The sequence below is a fragment of the Leptosomus discolor genome, chromosome 5 (genome assembly GCF_034619465.1).
Source record: "Leptosomus discolor isolate bLepDis1 chromosome 5, bLepDis1.hap2, whole genome shotgun sequence".
NCBI lineage: Eukaryota > Metazoa > Chordata > Aves > Leptosomiformes > Leptosomidae > Leptosomus > Leptosomus discolor.
Genome location: NC_141395.1, coordinates 2,104,627 through 2,126,948, shown reverse-complemented (window position 1 = coordinate 2,126,948; position 22,322 = coordinate 2,104,627). Strand labels below are relative to the sequence as shown.

The 22,322-nt window shown below is 47.8% G+C and overlaps 1 protein-coding gene across 1 annotated transcript in view; it reads right to left on the bottom strand.

The window, feature by feature from the left end:
- Positions 1-1,210: 1,210 nt before the first annotated feature.
- The window catches only part of CACNB4 (calcium voltage-gated channel auxiliary subunit beta 4), a 101,511-nt gene continuing 80,399 nt past the window's right edge, over positions 1,211-22,322 (bottom strand). The window contains exons 9-14 of the mRNA XM_086465932.1: positions 20,135-20,193; positions 16,464-16,573; positions 14,719-14,870; positions 11,769-11,864; positions 5,454-5,639; positions 1,211-1,471 (exon numbers count right to left, since the gene is read on the bottom strand). Coding sequence (XP_086322058.1) covers positions 1,211-1,471; positions 5,454-5,639; positions 11,769-11,864; positions 14,719-14,870; positions 16,464-16,573; positions 20,135-20,193 — 864 coding nt within the window. The remainder of the gene's footprint in view (positions 1,472-5,453; positions 5,640-11,768; positions 11,865-14,718; positions 14,871-16,463; positions 16,574-20,134; positions 20,194-22,322) is intronic.

The following is a 22,322-nucleotide window of genomic DNA, read 5'->3' as shown; positions in this document are numbered from 1 at the left end:
AGCTCATTCTGACCAGTACGTTATCTGAAGCGTTCATCGTCTACGAGTATTTATCCCCACTCCCTTCCCTCAAGCTTTCATTACTGAAACTTAAACTGATCTTCTGGAGAGTTCTTGTGCGATGCTGGGATTTTCAGACATTCAGAGATGGATTTTGGAAGATGTAATGTACAGGAAGGTACTCGGATGCACCGCCATGGAGGTACCGGGTAAGAGGAGCGCGTTGTGTTCCACTGAGAAAGGCAGAACGCTAAAACCGGGAGAAGAACTGTTCTGTACCTATGCACTAATGCTCCGTTTTGGGACTGCTAGCTGTATTCAGGTAAACAAGAGAAAACCAAAAAGACCATTCCCAACCTCTAACCGCACAAACTGCTCCGAAGTTTGCTCGTTTCCCTGTTTCTCTTTCCCCCTGTCCTGTCGCAGTGCATCGCTGCTGACCGCAACACACACGTCAGCACTGGCTAAAGTAAAGAAATCATTTTGCTCCAACATTCATGCCGGGTCTAAAAATAATTTCAAACTGGAAAGGATTTTGTAACTGCTGCAATAATTCGTGATATTTGGCACTCTCAATAGTTTACATTTGGTTTGTCTGAAAAAGCCATTCTGGAAATAAGTAGTTAGAATAAATCCTTTTATTCTAACTTCAAACGTAAATTGAGCTTCCAGCAAACAAATACTGTAGCTGACTTTCTGGCTTCTAGTGGTTTGTAATTTTCAGATTTTTCATTTGTATTTTTTTTGTTTGGTTTTTATTTTTTTTTTCCCCCATTGATTGCAACATGCTCAAGTCGACTTTCCAGTCAATTCACCCAAATTCCAACAGGAATTGGTTTATAAATTGGTTCCAACTGGAACTGGTCATTTGGAATTTCCAGCACAGGAAATTATTTTATAAGTGCCTTGATAAGTACCCTAAATTACAAATGGATGTGTCTAATATCTAACGACAAGAAAAAATATGGCTATAAATGCAAATGCTGTACTAAAAAAAAAAAAATCCAAAAAAACAACCTGTATGATCGGGCAGAAACGTAAGGGCGTGGTACCTTCTTTTTGCCCCCTACTCAACATCAAATGGCAGCAGAGTGCAACTTCAGTATAACCGCGTTACATCTGCCAAATCAGGATGATTTTTCCCATTTTCCTAGCTACGTTATGGCGAGTTATCAACTGATGAGCGCTGTTTTTCCCCAGGGGCTTGAACTCAAAGCCTGTGACGTGAATCATGGCTGTATCCTCCAGGGGATCCTCGGTTCCTGTGGGGTTTGTAAGTGTCCTGGTAGGAGTCAGAGTATTCTTCTTCCACTAGAGGATAGTGATCTCGGCTGTGTTGGGAACTGGAAGACAAGCGGTTCCTGCTCTTCCGAGCCCTTTCATTGTGATAATTTTCATCTGAGGTCATTAGGCTTCGTCGCTCGATTGGAGAGTTCTCTGTGGAATGGCTGCTGTGCCTCATACGCTGGCTCTACAAGTGCCAAAGAATCCAAGCATTAGTACAGACAATTACGTACTTGACGCTTTTCAGCTTGTTTTGAGACTTAGGTCTCTCAGAATCCATCCACTTTTGTGTTACTCACTTTACACCAAAGCCTGTACGCTACAGGAATGGGTTACAAGAATAGCCTGGTTCCTAGAGCTGAAAGCAGACCCCACGCAGCACCACAACGTGTACCTTACGGTAAACACCTTGTTCAATACTACAGGCCACTCAGCATGAAAAGTGAGCTGATGTATTCAGCATTTATCACTTTTCTCTGATCAGGAACGTAACATTCGTGCTTCTATTCTGCTTAGAAAGTTTTGAGCATTGATTTCTGTGGTTTTAGAAAACATCTGAAGATGTTTGTTATTTGGTTTTTTAAAAAAGCTGCAGCTCGAAGCACTACTTAAAAACCTTCGTATGACCAAACAAATGATGGACTGCTAACCGGGCAGCTAAGGGGTGGCTAAAACGATGAGATATTAACAAAGTCTTTCAACTGAAAACATCTTCAATATTTTAAGTATGCTGACAGAAAATCCTTTTCTAAGATAATTCATTAATTAAAAGGTTTAGCCTTTGCTATCCTCACGTTCCCACAGCGATCACGTGCTACGTCCGTCACATTACACAAAATCAGTTCGTGTTTTTTGCCAGTGAACTGGCACAACGAAGAAACGGCCTAAATTACCTATTTCGTCACCACCACTAAACCTCTCGGGAGCACAGCCACCCGCACGCCCAGAACAAGCTCGGTCAATGCTTCTCTTTCTCCGGACAACGCACCCAGCATCGTTCTCCCGACGCCCTAACCGCTGAGAGGACGCTGCCGCCACGGCTGCGCTCCGGCGGCCCCGGCTTCCCGTGCCCAGCCAGCACCGTCTGCTCTCTCCGACGCGCTCGGCGCTAGAAAACCTTCCTCTGACTGCCGCGCCCTCTCCCTCCGGCGACCGCCGAGCGGCACGGTTGGTAACGAACGGCTGGTCTGCCCGGGGAAGTAACGGTGCGGGTGGGTTCACGCCGACGGCACGGCAGATGCGATGTCGCATCGCCTTCTGTGGACCGGTGCCGCCACGGTTACTGACGGAGACGCCACGTAACGAGCTGGCACGGAAAAGGTGCCCCGCTGCAAATTCACACGCGCGGCTACTGGGCAGCAAATTCTACCACGTGATCCCCAAGTTCTCCTGACAGCACCGCGTTTTAGTGGTGATTCTGTGTCCAAGCCCACATATTTTCTTCACAAATTACCCTTCTCACGTTTATTTGCCCTAGGCATGCGCTTTTTGAGATATAACCACCTTATCAACCGCAACTCTAACGTCCTGTGCTCACACCCTCTGTCCTCCCTGTGGTACTTTACCTCTCTGGCTACAACCTGGCCTCCTTGCCAGAAACCTTCCCGGTTCCCCACCTCGACTGTGTGGCCATTCCAATCCCGCTATTTACCCCCCGAGCGGCACAAGCGTGGCACAAAACCGCTGCGGTTACATGCCGGTCTTATGCCCCAAATAACTTTTGACCTGCAGCGCAGCCGGGTGATAAGCTGCACCGCACTTCCCGCAGTAACCGGCTTCAAATGCAAATCCCCGGGAGCCTAAGGAACACACATCCCCTCAACTTGAGCTACAGGGTTTAAGTCCATTTGCTGAAATTAGACTAAACCATGTAGGTTCAGAGCTCACCAGAGATTAGCCACGAAGGCAAACGACTGGCCCCTAGAAGTCAGCAACAACAAAATTTATTGTACTGAGGGCTGCAGACACACACAGCTCAAACACCGACACCTCCCCCTTTTAGGCGAGGCCGCGACCAAGGACCAAAACAACCGCTGGCTCTGGCAGCGTGACGGACACGGCTGGAGCACGCTGTCGTGATACCCTCTCTTTGCCCCTCCCGTATCTATGCCACCTGACTTCACCCCGCTGACCTTCATGAAGCCCAAAGACTCAAGTTAAATCCAAAGTTTCAATTCTGAGTAAACTACAGGCTAAGCCACAATCAAGTAAAAAAAAAAAAGGATACGCCTAAGCCCTGATCAGGTGGAGTATGTACAGATTGTCCCAGAAAATCTGTTTCATTCTTGGGTGTGACTGCTACACAAGGCTCTGGGCTTTTGGTATTCAGTTCCCCAAGGTATTGGGGGAGGAGGAGTCACAAGGTCATACAAAATATAAATTCTTACTATATCATAAGCACCTGAGCTAGTTTTAATTCCTAGGATTCGCGCGAGTGCTTTGTCATTACCACACCACATCATTACAGATAAAACTAATGCAAATCCTTCCGAAGGCTTGAATTAGCGTGAAACCTCCAGGTGGATGAGCACATCGGATGATGGAAGTCTTTACTGGGAGGTAACTGTGTAAGACATCAGAGCTCTTTAAACGGGCCTGACCACTTGGGCGGCACCGAAAGCCAAAGCCTGCCGTCTCTAGTTGGGCATCGTTCGCTCCGGGAGAAATTTACCCCTCTGCAGAGAACTAGCACCATCCAAGCCCCACCTAAGCCTTCACAATTAGGGTGAGGTGGGGATTACGTGATGCGTACCTTCAGCCAGCCCACTGCACAGGGGTGATTTTCATCTTCAGTGTGAGTTTTCCCTAAGTAAATGGAGCAACATTTCACAGTTACTGCTGGTGTCCATTGATCAGAGAGAAATAAATGCCTGAAAAAAATTCTGTGGATACACCCAGTTTTCAAAATGAAACCGAAGAGGTGAAAGTTCTGCAGATGGCATTTTATTGTCATGAAGGGATGGAAAACTGAAATTTTAAGGCAAGTGAAAATGGAAACAACAGTTTACATGTGCATGTTATTAGCAATAGAACAGTGCTTGTGCGTTCAGCCAGTCAGGGAACAGTGACTTACTGATCCTAGTAAAATCAAGCACAGCGTTAGAAACGTGAGTACCAAGTCTCATGCACCTTCGGTGAAGTGCAACTCACTCACAGGAAAAACAGCTTTACGTTATTTGAAAACACTGAACAACGCATCATTTCCTTCAAAATTGTTACCTGCTTCCAGACACTCTACAAGCAGAACAGAGGTTAAATTTGTCAGGTGAATTGTTCACGACATGCAATCTGCTCAGCTCGACACGGGACATACATCAGAGAGCGCACGCTCCTAGAAAGTCACACGCACACAGAACTCCTCCTGAAACTTCCCGTCTGAAAAGCTCGCTGCAATCCTGATCTTCTCAAGCATTCATCACTATTAATCAAAAACATTTTCTGTTTTTAAACTTAGTAAAGCACGTACTTCTCATTAAGGACTATTTACATGCCACGTTTGAAGTTTCAAAGTTCAGCCGTTTTTGAGCTATCCCTGTGGAAAAAAATGGTCAGAATTTTTTTCAATGGGTCAAACGAAATAGATTTTATTCACACTCAAAAAACTCAAAAAGGTAAAGGCATTTTGCTGATACAAGAGACAAGCGTGGAAGTTTTTCACCCAAAAGTGAACGTTTTGTGAAGTTCGGAGGGTAGAAACGAAAGGGATCGTTGCAGTCGCTGCTCTGCTTTCTTAAACGCAGCAGCTGCCAGCTCCGCTGCCGTGACACACTCGTGCTGCCCACGCTTGGTCTCAGTCCGACAGGGTGGCGTTTGCACGGACATTTTTTCCAGATTAAGAAGAGGCCGCTCTCTAACGTGGCTATAACACCACTGGACAGCGTCATTTAACTCTTCCTCAAGAACTCGCTCCTTGCCAGAGCGTTTTACGACCGTTTTACTTCCCACTGCAGCCAGAGCAGTCACAGTGCTTCAGCACTCAGGTGACTACTTCTTCACCGGTTACGGGCCTCAGCGTGCCATCCTACTGCTGGCAGTGGCCAAACAGTGCACAGGAACTAACGAAGCAAACAGGAGTTATGCTATACGAAACGTACTACGCTACTTCCCCACGGATTAAAAAAACCCACCTGATCTGCACCGGCGGTTGGGGCTGAAATGTATTTTCATACCTGTAATCCAGAGATCGCAGCGGGATACGGTGAAAGTGCAGTGGATCCTAAATTTCGCCCGAGGAGAGGAGTCATGGGTGTGCTACTGGTGGTGTGAGTAGCACGCCAGTATGCCTCAAGATATTCTGCCAAGTGTTCGCAAGCATCTTCGAGCTGATTTTCATCCAAAATTACATCAAACATTTCCTGATCACAACAACAAAGTTCGGTTCATTACAACGTTACAGATGAAAAGACAGAGCTGTTAAACAATTCTCATCGCGCTAATCCTTTAAAATTCAACAAATGAGAATCAGAGCATGGGACTGCAAAAGAAAATTACACAAGCGGGTTCCTAAGGTGATCGAAAGCCAAAGCTCTCGGAGGTCACTGCATCCTTTCAGCGAGGGTCTAGACACTGCGTGAGCCCTACCACGCTCAAGGGACCAAGACTCCTTCAATGAACTGATTTTGCTCCGAGGCGGGAACGGAAGGCAGAGGTCAGAGTAATGGGGGCGCTCTGCATCGGTTCTGCACCCAAGGACGCGCGCGCCCTCCTCTCACCCTAACCGCGAACAGGCTTCCAGCGGGACGATGCCCCCACCACCACTTCCACGTCCCCGAACGCAGCACGCGCTTCTGTTAGCGGCAGCGTTTCTGCTCCAGCAAGGCCACTGCAGGACATCCAGCCGTTCAGACCCTCACAGCTGGGGATTCTTCGGGGGCTCCTCCACGCGCTGGCTCTTCACCACCTTCATCTACGCCTGTCTGGACACTCTTACCCATCTGCCCTCCAGCCTGCCAGGCCGCGCAGGTACGGCCTCGTTCCCTACCGCTCTGCTTACAGGGGACAGCGTCAGCGCCAGGCCTGGTACTCGCCTCACGCTGCTCACCGCGCAGTCCGCAGAGGCTGCTGACCAGGGAAGGCAGAGGGAATTCAGAGCCACGTGGCTTCTGGGCTACCCAAGAAGTCCACGGGCCACTCTGCAGACCACGTTTTGAGATGATCAGCACAAGGGCTGGTGACAAACAGCTGGTAATAAACCATCGTCAGCTGAGTCCCTCAAGAGAAACAGAAAGGCGTTTTCAGCAGCGGAACGTCGTACCTCATCTTTAACCTTAACCCACAGCCTCGGTGGAAAAAAACACACTGTGAAAACAGCGCAGGAAGTGAAAAGCGCAGGTGTTGCAGGTGAGAAGAGTAACCGACACAAACCACAGGCTGCCTTTCCTCCTGCGGATTTATAGAGCTGTCCGACACACGGAGCTGACACCTCCAGAGCAAGACAGAAAACCGCAGGGTGAATTTGTCAGAACTCTTGCATCTACCTTCTGCCCAGAAGGCTGGTCCAGAACTTCGGTTAATGCTAAAGCCACTGTATTTATTTTTTCATTTCTCTCCTATCAGCGCGGTAGAGACACGTTTCCTCCTCTGCCAGCAAGTACGGAGTTTTCTTCTAGTGAGCGTACTCCTAACGCTGCCTCCTTTGTCGAATTCAGTGGTTTGTTCCTCTCTTTCATCTACACCCTTTACACCCTCCTTTGCTATTTAAACACATGTTGATGTTACTGTTGATAAACACACTACGCATTCCATTATATCACTTGCATCATCATTTGTGGAAGACGTTAGTAATTCAGACGTAGCTAAGTTACGAAATAGAAAATGTGGCTTGCTTAGATATACTTTGCTTTGGAAAATACTGAAATTAAAATATTACCCCTCGACTATCGCACACGTTTTCTTAAATAAAGACTGAATATTGTCATTTTTTGGTCTGAGACCCATAAGCTGTTTTCCTGCGCCGCTCGTTCTTCGCTGCAGCTGATCCGAGGGCAGCTCTGCCCCCACAAAACTCAGCGTTGCAGCTGGCAGGTAATTCTCTCTCAGGGGGCACTTCAGCCGCACGAGGTTTTAGCAGCAAAGTCAGCGGATACTCTTCCGACACCCTCCAACCTCCTCCTGCCAACCTAGGGAACCGCTTCTCGAGTTTCTTTTTAACCTGGATCAGTTGATTCAGGGAGCTCACGAAATGCTGTGTTGGCACAGGTGGAGGCAGGGCAGAGACTGGAACTGGGAACACCAGTACTGCTGCCTCTGGCTCCCTTTCTTCACGGAGCAACAGCGTCCCGCGCTTCTGAGAAACGCGCAGCTTAACTCCCGCTAACGTACCTAAACCTCCCAGTTCTGCGGCGGCACGGAGCTTCGTGTGGTGCTTTGAGGGTGATCTCTGCTAAACTGAATTTAGGGAAGAAGAACTTCTGGCAGCTGCAGTAGAACCGTCACCTTTTTAACAGGTAACTGTAAAGCAGCACTAGGACTGGTAAAGGTGACCCTCTCGGGCCGGCACCTGGAAAAGCTGCAACCTGGCAGGATCCCGATTCCAGGGCTCTACAGTGTTCTACAGGGAAAATGAATCATGGAGAAGGCATTTAGGTTTCTTCTTGCATTTAACAGTTCTGCTCATTGCTAAACTGTGTTTGTTCTATTTCTGTGTATTTGGGAGGAAAGAATCGTTGGAAGGAGATCCTTGTTTGTCGGGGTCATGGAGTAAAGCAATTTCTTCCCAGTTATCCTTACAATGCGTTTTATTCACTGCAGTATTTTCTTCCAACATGCGTAATACTAGTACTTCTGAAGCGATTTACGTGAAAGCAGTGGCCTTTCCTGAAGAGAAGATGAAATTAGTTGCCACCATCCTCTGCTATATCTGTTTCTCTATGCTGTATAACCACCGTGAAGCATTCTAGGTGCGTTACCCCACGTTAGCAACACAAAATAAAGTGGCCAGGACTACGGAGGCACCCTCCTCACCCACGGGAATGCTGGGAGAGGGACTGAGCCTCAGGCACAGCCCAGAATTCCTACAGCTGAGGGCAAGCCCAAACTGCAGCCTGCTCTGAGGGCAGGGAAGGTGAGCTCAGGCTCTGAGGGAAAGATGCCCCAGGCAGAACTGCAAGGACAGAGGTGAACCTGAGGAGGAGGAGGAGGAATCTGAACGTGTCCATCGATCTGGAGTACTGGCTACTTTTAATTACATCAATGCAGTTTAGTTCTGGTAATTTCTGGTATTTTTTAAGTTACGTCAAATAGAGCGGAGGGATGGGCATGAATCCAAAAGTTAAAAGAAATAATCCTAACAGACTGTATCTGAGCAGCGTCGTTGAAGCTGGGTGGTTAGTACAGCTTCTTTGAGCCGTGTAATGCTGCTGCTTAAGGGAGTCATGCCGCGATCGGCACGCCTAGCACCGGCGTGAGCAGCAACCAGCGGAAGATTAGCAAGGAATTAATAATGAAAGCAGTTCCTGAACTTCAATACGCCAGAAGAGACAGCTATTTTTAAAATGTCTAGACATGGAGCACCCTCTGATTACTTAAGGCTGGCTCTCAGCAAGTGAAAAAAAAAAAAGGGAGGTTTTGATGGTTTTCAAGTATCTTCACTTTAAACAAATATTCCTCTTGCAGGAACTGGAGCTGCAAAACAGATGAAGCAGGTCACAGCGCAGCAGACAGACGGCAGTCTTTGGTCTTAGCAGTACACTCGTACTTAATTAAATCATGGATCAACTGGGTCCTTTAGTTTCAACTGAACCAAGGCTGTCATCTCCCTTCGAGCGCTTTAAGTCGGCAGTAACTTTCCTGAAATCAAGCGCTGCAAAGCGGATCAGAGGGTTTCTGCAGGAGGCTGTTGTGCGAGTCAGAGTGGAAGGCAGCCTCTGAGCAAGTACGGTTACAGGTCTGAAATCTGAAATTTGGAAATATTTTTCGTATCCAGGTGGGGGTCTCACTTCGTTGCCTTAGGTGGCAAAACACAATTGCAGGACTGTGTGTGAAGGCAGAGTTACGAGATCCCGGGGACGGACAACCCAAGTGCCACAAACGAGCTACAACATGTTTGTTATTTTGATCAACGCACCCCCTTCCCTCAACTGATGTGAGCAAACCTGAGCGGAATAAGAGGAAATCACTGTATAAAGAGCCAACGAGGCTGTGAAACATGCACAGGCTTCTCTGTGCAGGTGGAAAAACAAATAGACCTTTCAGCTGGGGAGAATGCGCAGCGGATTGTTCGGTGTGTAAGCTCGGCGATAGCTCGGTGTAAATACCACAAGCCATAGTCAAACAGGCGCAGGTGCGACTCGATTTAACTTGGCTCACACCCATCAAGAACTGGGAAGGTCTGTGCCTTTGCAGAAATCACTGGGTACCACAGAGAAGTGTGCAATTTTGTTTTGGTTAATGGGACCTGAACGGCTCACAGGAATTCTCCATCATCGCTTTAAGAGGTAACAACTCGGTAGAAAATTACAGGTGGGAAACACAACACATCTGAGCTCTCCTGAAGGACTCGAGACGGCCTGAACATCTTTGAGCGCTGCTCAAAGTGGAAAACAAGGACGAGACAGCGAGCGAGGTGATCCCCAGTTACTGTAAGCAGCAGCTTAGGGGTCTCTGCAGTGGCACAGCCAGCTGGATGCACACGCCTTCGAGAGCACAAGCGGTGCCGATGGGGCAAGAGGGACAGCAGGAGGGTGGCTGCGAAACCCCCACCCGCCAGGGCGACAGCAAGCTGGCTGGGGCGCAGCGGGCGCTGCAAAAAGCGTACTGAACTGGAGAAACTGGGACACAGCTCCCCACATAACACACAGGCCACCACCAGCGCTTTTCTGGATCTCTTGAATTCTTGCTCTGGATCAGGCACAGGAGGAATTTGAATCCCTCTCTCTTGCTAAGCCAGGGCGGAATGCTTGGGCAGACCTAAGGCCACAGAGGTCCCTCCCAGGCAGGCACCCCGGTGCAGCAGGGGCTGGTGGTCTCCACGCACTAGCTCGCAATTAGGCATGGTCTCTCTGATGGCAGGAGCTAACCTAGACGTCAGCCAGTGGGCAAGAGGAGAGAGAAGGAGAAAGCTCTCTCTGGGTCTCCCTTTCTGCTGGATGGAGTGCCACCATTCCCACCAAGAGCAGCTCTGGGTCATCTGAGGGGCGTGAGAGCACGGGCCTAAGGGAGATGAGGTTCAGCCTCAATGCCTACCAACGGGAACAGTTAGAAAGCAACATCTATCACTGTAATTTAGGGGGAGTGTCTGGAAATACCTGAATTATCTTTTTATGGCCAGCGGGCGTAAGAGAGGAGGAAGCTGTGAAGTGCGGGATCTTAAGAAGCATACAAAAACCAAGTTACGTTTCCTGGAAATAAATCCTTGTGGATTATTACTCCAGAACAAAAGCTGCCTGAACTTTGTTACCTTCACTGGAATTGAAAACGAAAGCCATCCGAAATGGAGGCAATCTCTTGAAGGTCTACGTAACAAAAGGCAAAGTCTTCTAAAAGCGTTAGGGCCGGGCATTCATTCTGCTCATCTCAACTCCCAGATTTGTTCCTAGATTGTTCCAAGACATTTCGTTTGTCAGCACTTTGCCTACTTTAAGTCAGAGACCACGATCATGGAAACCTTCCCAGGTTCTGAATTTCCCTGAATTAAATCTGATTCCAACTCACGGTTCTTTGGCATGAGAAGGGTGGGCAACCAGCAAGCCATAGGCTGGGCTGTCTGACCACTGCCCTGTACAGACAGCAGCCTCTGCACCCCCAGACCAGCGACTACACTGTAAAAGCAAGTCCACGTCCCAGTTTGTTTCCACCGAGTGGCTTTCTCTGCTGCAGAAACCAGGCTGGGTTTTCAAAAACAAAAGCGAGTTCAAGCTGCCCCGTCCAAACACCCGTACGGCTTTTCCGCGCAGCTCCTGCCTGCCCCATCAGCCATCCAGGACCTCTGCTCCCTCAGCAGCAGGTCACTCAAGGCGAGTCATCAGCACCCGTGATAAGCTGGTGGGTGAGCAGTGACCCTGCTCCCAGGAGCTCCCTGGAAGGGTGTGCAGGCGCTGCAGTGTCAGGAGGCTCGGGGATCACGTGCCCGCAGGCACCCGACTCGCGCCGTACCGACCACGGCGGGTCTGGACTCGCTGAAGGAAAGGCCTCTGCAGCCTCCTCTCAAACCAGGACTCTGAGCCTTTGGCCCTTGGGGACCTTAAGACAGCACTGCTCCACCAACGACGTAACGGGCTAGTAGATTTTACCATACACGTCATTTTTGACCTGTCGCCTTGCCAAAGATCATAACGAGCCCAGCACAGGAGATAAGGAGGATGAAAATATCAAACAACTTGTTTCTCAGCAATAAAAGCTGACCGAGGGTTGCAACTGCAGGGCTGCCTGAATCGCCATAAAGTGAACTGATAACGTACGAGCTCAGCGGTAATCAAAGACCAACCCGGCAGAAATCTTTAAAACTCCACGTATCACAAGTTCTTTAGCCTTTCTTCTGTACTTACTGGTGGGCATTGTGCAAGTTTATCAGCTGCCACCAACTGAACATTCAAGTGTTTACTTTGTGACTTTCCTCTAGATTTAATCAGTCGCTGCAAAACCTGACAGAGGAAAAGAGGAAAATGTGAGTTTAAGAATCGCGTAGCTCCACAAAGCTCAGACCGACATCCCCTCAGAGGATCACCAAGTTCAGAGGCTCCGTTATGTTTAACAAAACGGATAAAACATTGTCCTTGAATATAAGCACAAACGTTTCTGATACCCCCCCCCCCCGAAAGCTGTGCGCATTTCCCTCTGCATCCCGTTTGACCCCTTGCAAATATTTCAGAGGCAGTGTGAATGGTGACTTGGCTTTATTCTACTTGAAGCAATAGTTATTTTTGAAGAACATAATCTTCTAGAGGACCAGGAAAATTACAGATATACAGAATTACACCGGATTGATCGTGGCACAACAGTAACAGCACGTCACGTTGTGTAGTAATAATGCTGTAACTTAAACCTGTTCTGAGATGCATTTTGGGTACAGAAGGTATTTTACACACGCAGTTCATATTACTACTTTTTTTTTTTCCTTCCACTGTGTTCATTACTACAATTAAAGGGGCAGGAAAGTTAGGAATCCTAAATCATTTCTCTGTGAAGTTTCAAAGAAAATCACAGGATCACAGAACAAGGGAGTATTCTTTAAGTCAGAAGGCTCTCTTGAGGTCTCTGTGCCAAGCCCTCACTCAAACTAAGGCCAGCTGGATCAGATTGCTCAGCTCCTCGTCCAGCTCAGTTTTGGACATTACCAAGGAGATCCCACCACCTCTCTAAGCCAGGACTGACCCACCTTTGCTCGTACAGCCCAACGTGCAGCAAGGGCGCGCTGCTCACTCCTGTCCAAACTGTTACCCACCAAGACCCCCAGGCCCCTGGCTGCAGAGCTGCTCCCCAGCCAGTTTGCCCCAGCCTGGCCTGGGGGCTTCTCCAGCCCAGGGACAGGACTTGGCCTTGGCTGAACTTCCAGAGGTTCCTGACAGCTTGTTTCTCCAGCCTGCCAAGGTCCCTTTAAATGACAGCCCTTCCCTCTGGCACGTTAACCTGCTCCAGAGGTCGGTATTGTCCACAACCTTGTAATTAACAAAGGTCATTAACAAAAATGTTGAACTGTACTGGCTCCAGTCACACTGACTGACACCACTGGTAACCAGCTGCCTGCTGGATTTTGTACCTCTGGCCAGCACCCTGAACCCGACAGTCCCCATCCAACCTTCCACCTCTCTTACAGTCCACACTTACCCACACTAACAACAGCCACTGCTCTTCCTTTGTCCACGGGGGTCATAATCTCATGACAAAAGACAGCCAGGATGGTCAGGCACGATTTGCCCTTGGGTACATCCCTGCTGGCTGCTCCCAAACCCCTTCTTGTCCTCCATGGGGCTGGGGAACAGCTTCCCAGAGGATTTGCTCCATAACTTTCCCAGGGACTGAGGTAAGACTGACTGGCCTGTAGTAGTTCCCCAGATCCTCCTTCTTGCCCTTCTAGAGAACAGATGTGACACGTGCCTTCTCCCAGCTATCAGGAACCTTCCCAGACCACCACAAGCTTTAAAAGGTGATGGAGAGCAGCTTTCCAACGGCAGGAGACTGCTCCTTCGGCTAAATCCCACCTCATCCCTTGGTCTTGTACTTGTCCAGTTAGGTGGTCTCCAGATGAAGCTGCCACACACTGCAGTGAGCCCCCACTTTTCTTAGCTTTCTGTCTGCTTGCCACGTTCTTACAGAAGCCCTTTTTGTTACCCTTAAGATCTCTTGCTAGTCCTAGCTCCAGCTGAACTGTGGCTTTCTTAGCTTCCCTCCAAAATGTATTCCTCCTGGGATGCCTGTCCCTGCACCCATCTTCTGCGTGCCTCCTTTTAGTGTTTGGAGCTCAGGCTGTTCCCTGTGCTTCCACACTGCTCTCCTGCCCAGCTCCACGTAGCAACTGCTCATTCTTGTGCTTGGAGGAAGCTGTCCACGGAGATCACACAGCTCTCCTGAGCTTCTCTGTTATCCAAGACAGTCTTTTACGGGATCCTGCTGAACAGGTCCCTGAACAAGCCAGTTCTAGGGGACTGCAATTCTGTCATTTGTGCTGCTCACTTCTCTCAGGATCTTAAATTCCACCATCTCACGGTTGCTGCAGCCAAGGCTGCCCTGCACCTTCACAACTCTGTCCAGTTCTTCCCTTTCCCCCCCCAGCAGCAGGTCCAGCAGAACCTCCCCCACCCCTTGCTGGTCCTCTGCACCAAGCACTGGCGCACGGCTCTCCGCCCCAGACATCTCTGATGTGCCACAGCGGTCACTCCAGCGGGTGTCTGGCAGCATCCCACCATGGCCCTACTGATCCCATGGGACCCAGAGGCTGTGTGGGGACACCAGGCCCCCTTTCTGCGCTAGCAGCCGCGCTGGGGTCCAGGCTGCACTCCTGAGCCATGCTCACGCTCCACGGCAGGAGCGGGCCACCAGCCTGGCCACACTGGTCCAGCCCCAGCTGTGGAAGGTGCATGAACATGCCCCAGATGACAGCAGCCAGGCTTTGTCTGGGATCCACAGACAGCCGTCACTCGCTGCCTGGGACGTGGGCAAAGGGCCGGGTGTCTCCTCTGAAGCTCAGCCTAAGGTTAGGGCTCGTAGAGAGACAAGGCAGAACTACAGAACCCAGAGCTACAGAAACAGTTTGCTCCTCAGGAATTTTTTTTGTCTGCTGAATTGGTGGGTGCCTCATCTAAGGCTCAGCCTATGGCTAGGTTAAGGTTTAGGGCACGAAGAGGGAACTGTATCAGACGTTCCCTTGTCAAGCCCTTTCACTTTTCTTCTCTTCATCTCACTCCTAATTTCTTCAGGTGCAGACAGCACACTGCTCACTCCCACACTGCCCTCCAGGTCCCTCTCAAACGCGTGTATTTTAAGGGTGAGCTACATTACCTTCGGAGAAGACACTTTAACGTGGACAATAATTGGTGCTAAAGATGTCTTGATAAGTTGTGCAGGGTGATTGATAGTGTCCGCATCTAGGACAACCAGTTGCAAGGACCTTGCCAGCTCAAAGATTCGTTCAATTTCACTCTGCACTTCAGCTGTGAAGGGAAACAAAACAGGTGAAAGCCATTCCAGCCCCGCAGGACTTCGACAAAAATATGATTTATTTTCAGGCTGTATACTTCCAGTGTATGAACTCCATATATGAATTAATGGCATTTTCATGCAATAACCTATTACTCAAGGCAATTCTTAAAATAAATATTACCTTTGAGACAATTCTGTTGCCTGAAAATACCTATGTACAATGTTCCTTTTTAGTATCTTTAGTATTAAAACATCGGGTACAATTAAATGCATGTTTCTATTAACACAAAATAGACTTAAGCGTATTTTCCAAATCTGCTAAACAGCTTAGGAGTCACAAGGATTTTTTTATTTTAGACAGTAAGTGATGTATGGATATTTCTCAGAACTCTTTTTGTTCTCAGAGTTTAATTCTGATTTAACTTGAACAAGAGTCTGTATGAGAAGCAGAACTGGGACCTCCTAATTCTATAACCACAAAAAATTGTTTATGTTAACTAACTGACAGGGTATTATTTAAAAAGTCACTAATGGCAATGTTCACACCAAAGCACTTTTGTCAGAAGAAAAAGGAGATATTTATTTCCATGTAAATTATATTTCTGATATTCATTGTTCTGACTCTTCGTAATCATCCACATGCATGTGATGAATTTTAAATAGATAACCTCAGCACAAATTGAAGCCTGGAAGTTACCAAAGCACAAGAGAGCTGTATGCCAGCAACTCACACGCATTTAATTTGCCTAAGAGCTGTTCCACAGAACACGGCATGTGCACAGGCACGAGAAGATTTAGCATTCACCTTGGCAACACTTAATTTTGGGGTGCCTACTCCTGTACTAGGAGGCCAGCTAGAAGCGAAGGGTCCTACGGTCTGTAACTCCAGTTCAAACAGTCTCTCGGGATGTCAGAGCATCGGCTTTAAGAGCCTTTTCGCCCCGAGAAGACTGAAGCCCAACTCCTCCTACCTCCTAGGATGGCTCCCCCGGGACCAGGTTGGTGGCATGCACGTACTACACACAAATTTCCAGCCTTGTGAAAAAAATAAGAACTCATCAGGCCAGTGCAACCCAGCAGCCCTGACACCGAGGAGAGGGCGCGAAGACCCACAGCCTCACGGCTCGACAGCACAATTAAGCTGTAGCTGTTGAACGTTAAATACAAAACGAGTCCCAGGGTCAGGCGCCACATGTTTCCTTCTTGGCTGGACGGGGTGAAAGCTCTTTGGCACCTGGTGACGGGGAATTAAAAGCACAGGGCTGGGAAGAGGGAGCTGCGAGGCCAACTCACCTGGGGAGGAACCACCACTGAATTCTGCGGGCCCCTAACTCACCGTTTGCCCACAGCAGCTATAACAGGGCTTGCTCCAGCCCAGGTAATTGCTTAACGCGAGGCCAACGCAGTACACCGTGCTCTGGGGCCCCTCCTCAGTCAGGAAAAAATTGTCTCCCCTTCCGAGCATGTGAAATTCAGAATTATACATTAAAACGCTGTAGACACACTGAAAATTGCAGAACTGATGACATCCTGAAGGCTGAAATCCTGCCGCTTTCCTCCAGCGTGCAGCCGTGTTCAGAATTACATCTCTGCCAATGTCTTACCTAAACTGGATCTCGTATTTGACCGCTCAATTATTGCCCTCTTGCTTGGATTATTTAGAACAGACCTCTTAGCAAGAGAAATGTCAGCTGTCACTCTAGTTATTGATATCCTATAAGCAAGAACACAGGACAGAACAAAAACACAGTAGTCAAATTTTCAGCGCGCTGTGCATGATTTACAGCTACATTTCATTCCAAAGTGCAAATGCAATAAAATACCACTCAGACATGTTTTATAGCTGAGTTATGGCATCATTAAAGAGCAACTGAAGAGAAATGCTGCATAACTGTAAAGTATTTTCTGTTCCCTACACTATTGTAGGTTCTGGCATATCGTTTCTGCTGTTCCACTTAATGCATGCGTTAGCTTTTCTCCTCCCCAACTCACTCGTCTCCTACATGGATTTACACGGAACCGTAAATGCGAGGAGCTGGGCGAGCCTCGGGGCGTACAGAACACGAGAGTCGTAACAGCACCAGCACTTCTCTTCCCAGACAGACAAACCACTGATTAAACCTGACATTGCTGAGAGGTAAGAAAGGGCCACGTGCGGACACCTGAGCAGACCACGTCACCCACACCCGAGTGCCCGGGAGTCACTGAACAGAGCTGCTTGCTCTGCGAGACTGGTCCTCCAGCACGCGCTCTCCTTTTCCAGACAGGGAGCTGTGCCGATGGGCGACGTGGCTCGGCTCGTGGTTCAACAGGAGAAAAGTAAGCGGAGCCAGAGCTATCTGTACTGCTGGAGCCTCCTCTTTAACTTAAGGAAGGTGTTTTTTTTACTTGATCTGTCACCGAGCTGACAACAGACGAAAGGTTATAAACCAAAGACCACACGATCGCTTCACACGAAATCCACTCAGGAGGCACTCATGAGCCAAAAAGCCATGAATAATGAAAAGCAAGAAACGACCAGCAGCTATTCCACAGAACCTAAGAATTATGCAGCTCTCAGTGAAATTATCAGACGGGGGGGTTAGAAAGAAGTGCAGGAATTTTTCTATGTAACACAAACAAATTTATTGCCAGAAAATCCAGTGCAGACCCAAAGTATAAATGAGTTTTAAAAACAAATGGGAGAAATTAATGGATCACGGGTCTAGATAGGACGATAAAACACCGTGGTCCAGATCGCACCTCTGGCTCAGGGAGCTCCCAGATCTCCGTCTGCCGGAATCAGACACAAGTAACAGAGGAAGAACCACAAATGCTCACTGGCTGTGCCAGACACAAGCAGCATTTCATTCTTCCCGAGTAAGAAGTGCTCCTAAGTATCGCTGCTGCTGAAAGATGTTAGGAAAAAAAAAGTGCCTTTGCTCTGGGTTGTTTACAGGGTGCACAGTCAGGCTGGGTCTACACAACAGCGATGAAACACAATGCATTTAGGAAACAAGGCGGCTGGAGCCTCTGCAGAGCCGTTCCCTGGATGCCCGGGGCCAGCCAAGCTTTCGCAGGCTCCTTTCAGCAGGCCGGCACGACACGGCCCTCGGGCCCTTCCTTCGCTTCACCGGCCAGAGGAGGATGCTGCAGTTAGAAAAGAAGGAGCTGACAGAAGCCGAGTGTAGTAAGAGAGAGGGAAGGAGCCCTGCTAGCTCAGGTCTTACTGAAGTCTTTTGAAAAGCTCCTCCTTGGACAGTCATTTCCCTTTCTTGGTCACGTGGATCTGTCACAAAATTGCAGAAGAGATGGGGGAAAAAAAAAAACCAAACAAACCAAAGGGAGAAAGAAAAGTAGAGTGGGGGAGAAAGACTGCAAAGCCCTGAAAGTTGGCAGGAGGATGAAGCAGCAGCTGAGGCGCCTGAAAAGGAATTTAATTCCCTTTTTCTAAAGCTACTTGGAGCTAAAGTCAATCGCATCAGCTTGCTCATGGCATTTAACTTTTTCAATGCTGAAATTTCACGCTTCTACCTGATCTAGTTGTCAATATTGCTAATGGCAAGAGGATTTCCAAAAATATGCCTCACTCCAGGCAGAGTCTCTCCCTTCTGCCCCTCTGTGCAGACCGAGGGCACGGCAGGGCGTGGGGGGAAGGCAGACGAGCAAGGCAAGGAGCAGTCCTGCCTCCCATCGGGTTCAGCAGCCCAAATGGGCGCGTCTAAGCGCGCTTTACATCTTCTTCTCTGTTTTTAGGCACCGCTGATCTTCGTGGATCAGGCCTCTGCCGAGTACATTCTCATCCAGGGTATAAAAATACACCTCATAAAGGATATATTCATAGCAATCACGTCGTGGCAACTGGGGATGACTTATCACTCCCAGTTGCCATGGTTTCCTACCGAAAACAACGACTCTCAGTTACCACCGGCACAGGCGAAGCTGACAGGCAGATGCCAACAGCCGGCAGAGAGCACAGGCTGCGGTTCTGTGCCTCCACCTCACGGAAAGGGGCACCGGCGCTGGGAGCTGCGCTGGCACCAGAGCAGTCCCGCTGCTCCGGAGCGGGGAGAGGGGCACCGACAGGACGCGCCAACGGCGGCGCAGAAGAGCGACAAATGTCGCCGCAGGCTGCCCCGCACGGCGCTTCATCCGGCCCGTTTTAAATCCATGGCTGCCGTTGTAGGACCTGCTAAAACCACCCGAGCTGGGCAATTAAAAACAGGAGGGGGGAGGAGATGTTTTGCACAGTTGGTCATTAAATGTTTTGTCTAAGCTGGGTTAGTTCAGCAGCACCATCTGCTCGCGGCACCCCAAAAGGTACCCTGACCAGAAACCCTACTCTATCTCTTCTAAACAGGCACTATTATTTTCACCGTCCTAGGGCCAATGTTTTAGCTATTTTCAAACCTTACTGCCATACACCAGCTAGCACAGTGTAAGCTCCTCTTGATGGTTAGAATATACTGAATAAACTAGGGTGAAGGAAGAGCGGAACATCCCAAAGATGCAGCAGACGCCTACGACTACTGATGAGCTCCAGTGGAAAGGAAGAGATGCCACAGACTAAGCCTATGTTCCTAGCAAAGAAATCCAAACTATCCCTCTCACAGATCATCAGGAAATATTCTCCGTGTTCCAGCTGAACAAGACGAACCCTCTTCATAATTTTTGAAGCTCTGACACACTTTTTTCTATACTTCAGTTCTCACCATTTCCTTCTTCAAACTGCCTTTTTAAGTGGTTTTGACTACTGAGAATATTTAAGAGTTGGTTCTTCTTCGGTGTTGCTGTCAAGTGCTGTTACTGCACCCTGTTGAAATCTGCTGTTTCTGATACTTATTTCAGGGCTAGGGCGTCATTAGTTTTATTTAGAGACCATCCATCCTGCTGTACAGAAGGTGCTGGAATGAACCTATCCCAAAATAAAGCCAAGAGGCACTTACACTTGGTGTCTGCACACTTCAGCGGCTGGCTGAGCTGGGCCAGCGGTACATCCTTGTTGTATCCAAAGGTTAAGAAATTTTCCTGTGCCCAAAGGACTGTGAATGAAACTGTACTTTCACGTGCAATCAGTCATGCTTTCTCAACTCTTCCACCCACAAAAGGAGCTGGTAGTACATTAGCCGTGTTCCACCCCACAGCTGGCTGCATTTCAGTGTCGATACAAAGCCAGTAAAGCAGTTTTGAACATGCATCAATCTTCTTGCACAAACATAAATAAATAAATAATGGCTGAAATGTTAGTAACACATGAGGGGGAAAAAAAAAGCATGAAAAGGATAGTGTTTCTCACCTCCCATCAAACCTGTGCTTCAGGAAGTCAAAGAGAGCTTTCTGCATCATGTCTGTCACCTTTGCAGAGGTGAGGAAGATTGAACAGGGAGGATAGACAGGGAGAAAAAGAAGTCAAACGTAAGAAAAGAGGTAAGTAGAAGGTAAGGATACTGCCAACAATCAACACCTGTTACAGGTAGCAGTCACCTCATTTTCACCCTCCTGGCAGCACGCTCTGTAACAAACACTTGCAAGTTTTCTGACTCATTCACCAAAATGCGGAACGGAGGATGGGAGAGCTGTCGCTCTGCTCTCGCCCTGCGCCGAGGCAGCAGAGCACACCTCACCACCTTCCAAGCAACACCGCTCCCAACAGGCTTCACAACAAGTCAGAAGCCTATGGGACTATTCGGGTTCAATAGACCACTTGGGTTGTTCCTACAGCAACATTATTAGAACTGGCTTCAAACTTCAGCTACAAGACTTATTGGGTTGGATGACTGTTCGAGCAGAAGAGAACAACTATGCTCAGAGAGGCCTACAAGCAGAAAAAAAAAATTTAACATTTCCATCCCTGTACAAGGAAAAACATCCGAGAGAAGCTCAGCCTCAACAGCTGTCATCTGCTTTATTGAGGGAGCTCCTTGTCCTCTTCAGGACAACTCGGGCTGATGCCTATTATCTGCCAGTCTAGACAGGAACTTAATCAAAGCCCCCAGGCCTCTGGCAGTTTATTTCTCCTAGGCTGTCTTTCAAAATGGCTCTTACAGAACTTCTTCAGGGAAAAAAAAAAACCAACAAAACTAACAAAAAAATAGTCAAAAGAATTTCCCCATGTAGGTTGCTACGCAAGATCAATGCGTTTCTCTCACGCAGACCCCGATTTGTAACTGAAATTAATATAGTAACTGTGGTACCATTTATATACCTTTACATGTTCAAGATGCCACATTTAGTATTATTTTGTTAAACAAAGGTGGGGTGCATATTTGAGGAGGCCTGTATTAACAAAAAGCCTCTATCCCCTCTGAACTGGACAGTCCCTCGGCAAATTAATCTGTGGTGCAGCACCATCAAAGTCAATGGATGAAATTTACTCCTGTCGAGAAACATCACCATCAAATTAAAAGGCAGAGAGCAGAACATGAAGTACCTAATTTCTGCTTTGCAAAACTACACTTTCAATCATTCTCACCAAAAAAAACAATGCAAGAACACTGCTAATAATGGTACCATGTTGTAATCTTCCAAAAAGAACCATTCCAATATGTTTAATAATATCCTATAAAGTACTAACAACATTAATTAAGCTAAATGAAGTGTATCTTTGATTTTATGCTCGTGTTCATTTAGTTCCTAATTCAGCAAAACACTCAACAGATGGTTAAGTTCACCAAAATGCCCTGCTAACAGTCTATGCTCATTTAGCACGTGTTAAATGCTCATTTGAATCTGCAGCAGTCTTGAAAAATGGGTGTCCTGCTTATCTGTGCGTGTTACCATATCTGCTTCCACACTGAACAGAGGGAAACACTTTAGAAGGGTTAAAGGCTTCTTTACATACATATTTCAATATACTAATCATCTTAAATATAAACATCAAGAAAACGTGCTGAAAGAATAACCCTCGGTTCCCATATTTGGTTTCAGGTGCCGGAGAACAAACCTGAACACACTGCAACAGTCCAGCTACTTCATTTGCCAACACTGAGTTTCAGAGGAAGATGTAAAGTTTTCGTAAGTGAAAAAAGGAGAACAACGGGGAAGCTTTTTCAACATTTTTTCTAGTTACGTTCAAAGCGTGTGGTAGTTTGCCCAAAATCTTACACGTATACAGAAGTCTGGCTAGCGAATTTGACTGCTCCGACTTTTTCTTGTAGTGGACACAATTCTCTTTTTCTTACTCGATTTAATCAAGAATAACTGTACTGAAAATAATGGATGTGCACTGTGTTGAAAGCAGTAAAACTGCAAAGAGAGCACAGTGTCCTCATGGGGTAACTCTTCAGCTGAGACATCAGCAGTAACAGAGACTGTTGCAAGGTGGGAAGAAAATTTAGCTGGTACCTAACTATGCTTTTAGTTCTTATGTAACGTTTTTGACAATTACTGAAGCTAAGATCACTTTAAATTATCACAAACCAGTCGCACTGGACCACACACACTGAATGTACTCTGGAAGAGTGTAGGTGAGAAAATACCAAGTA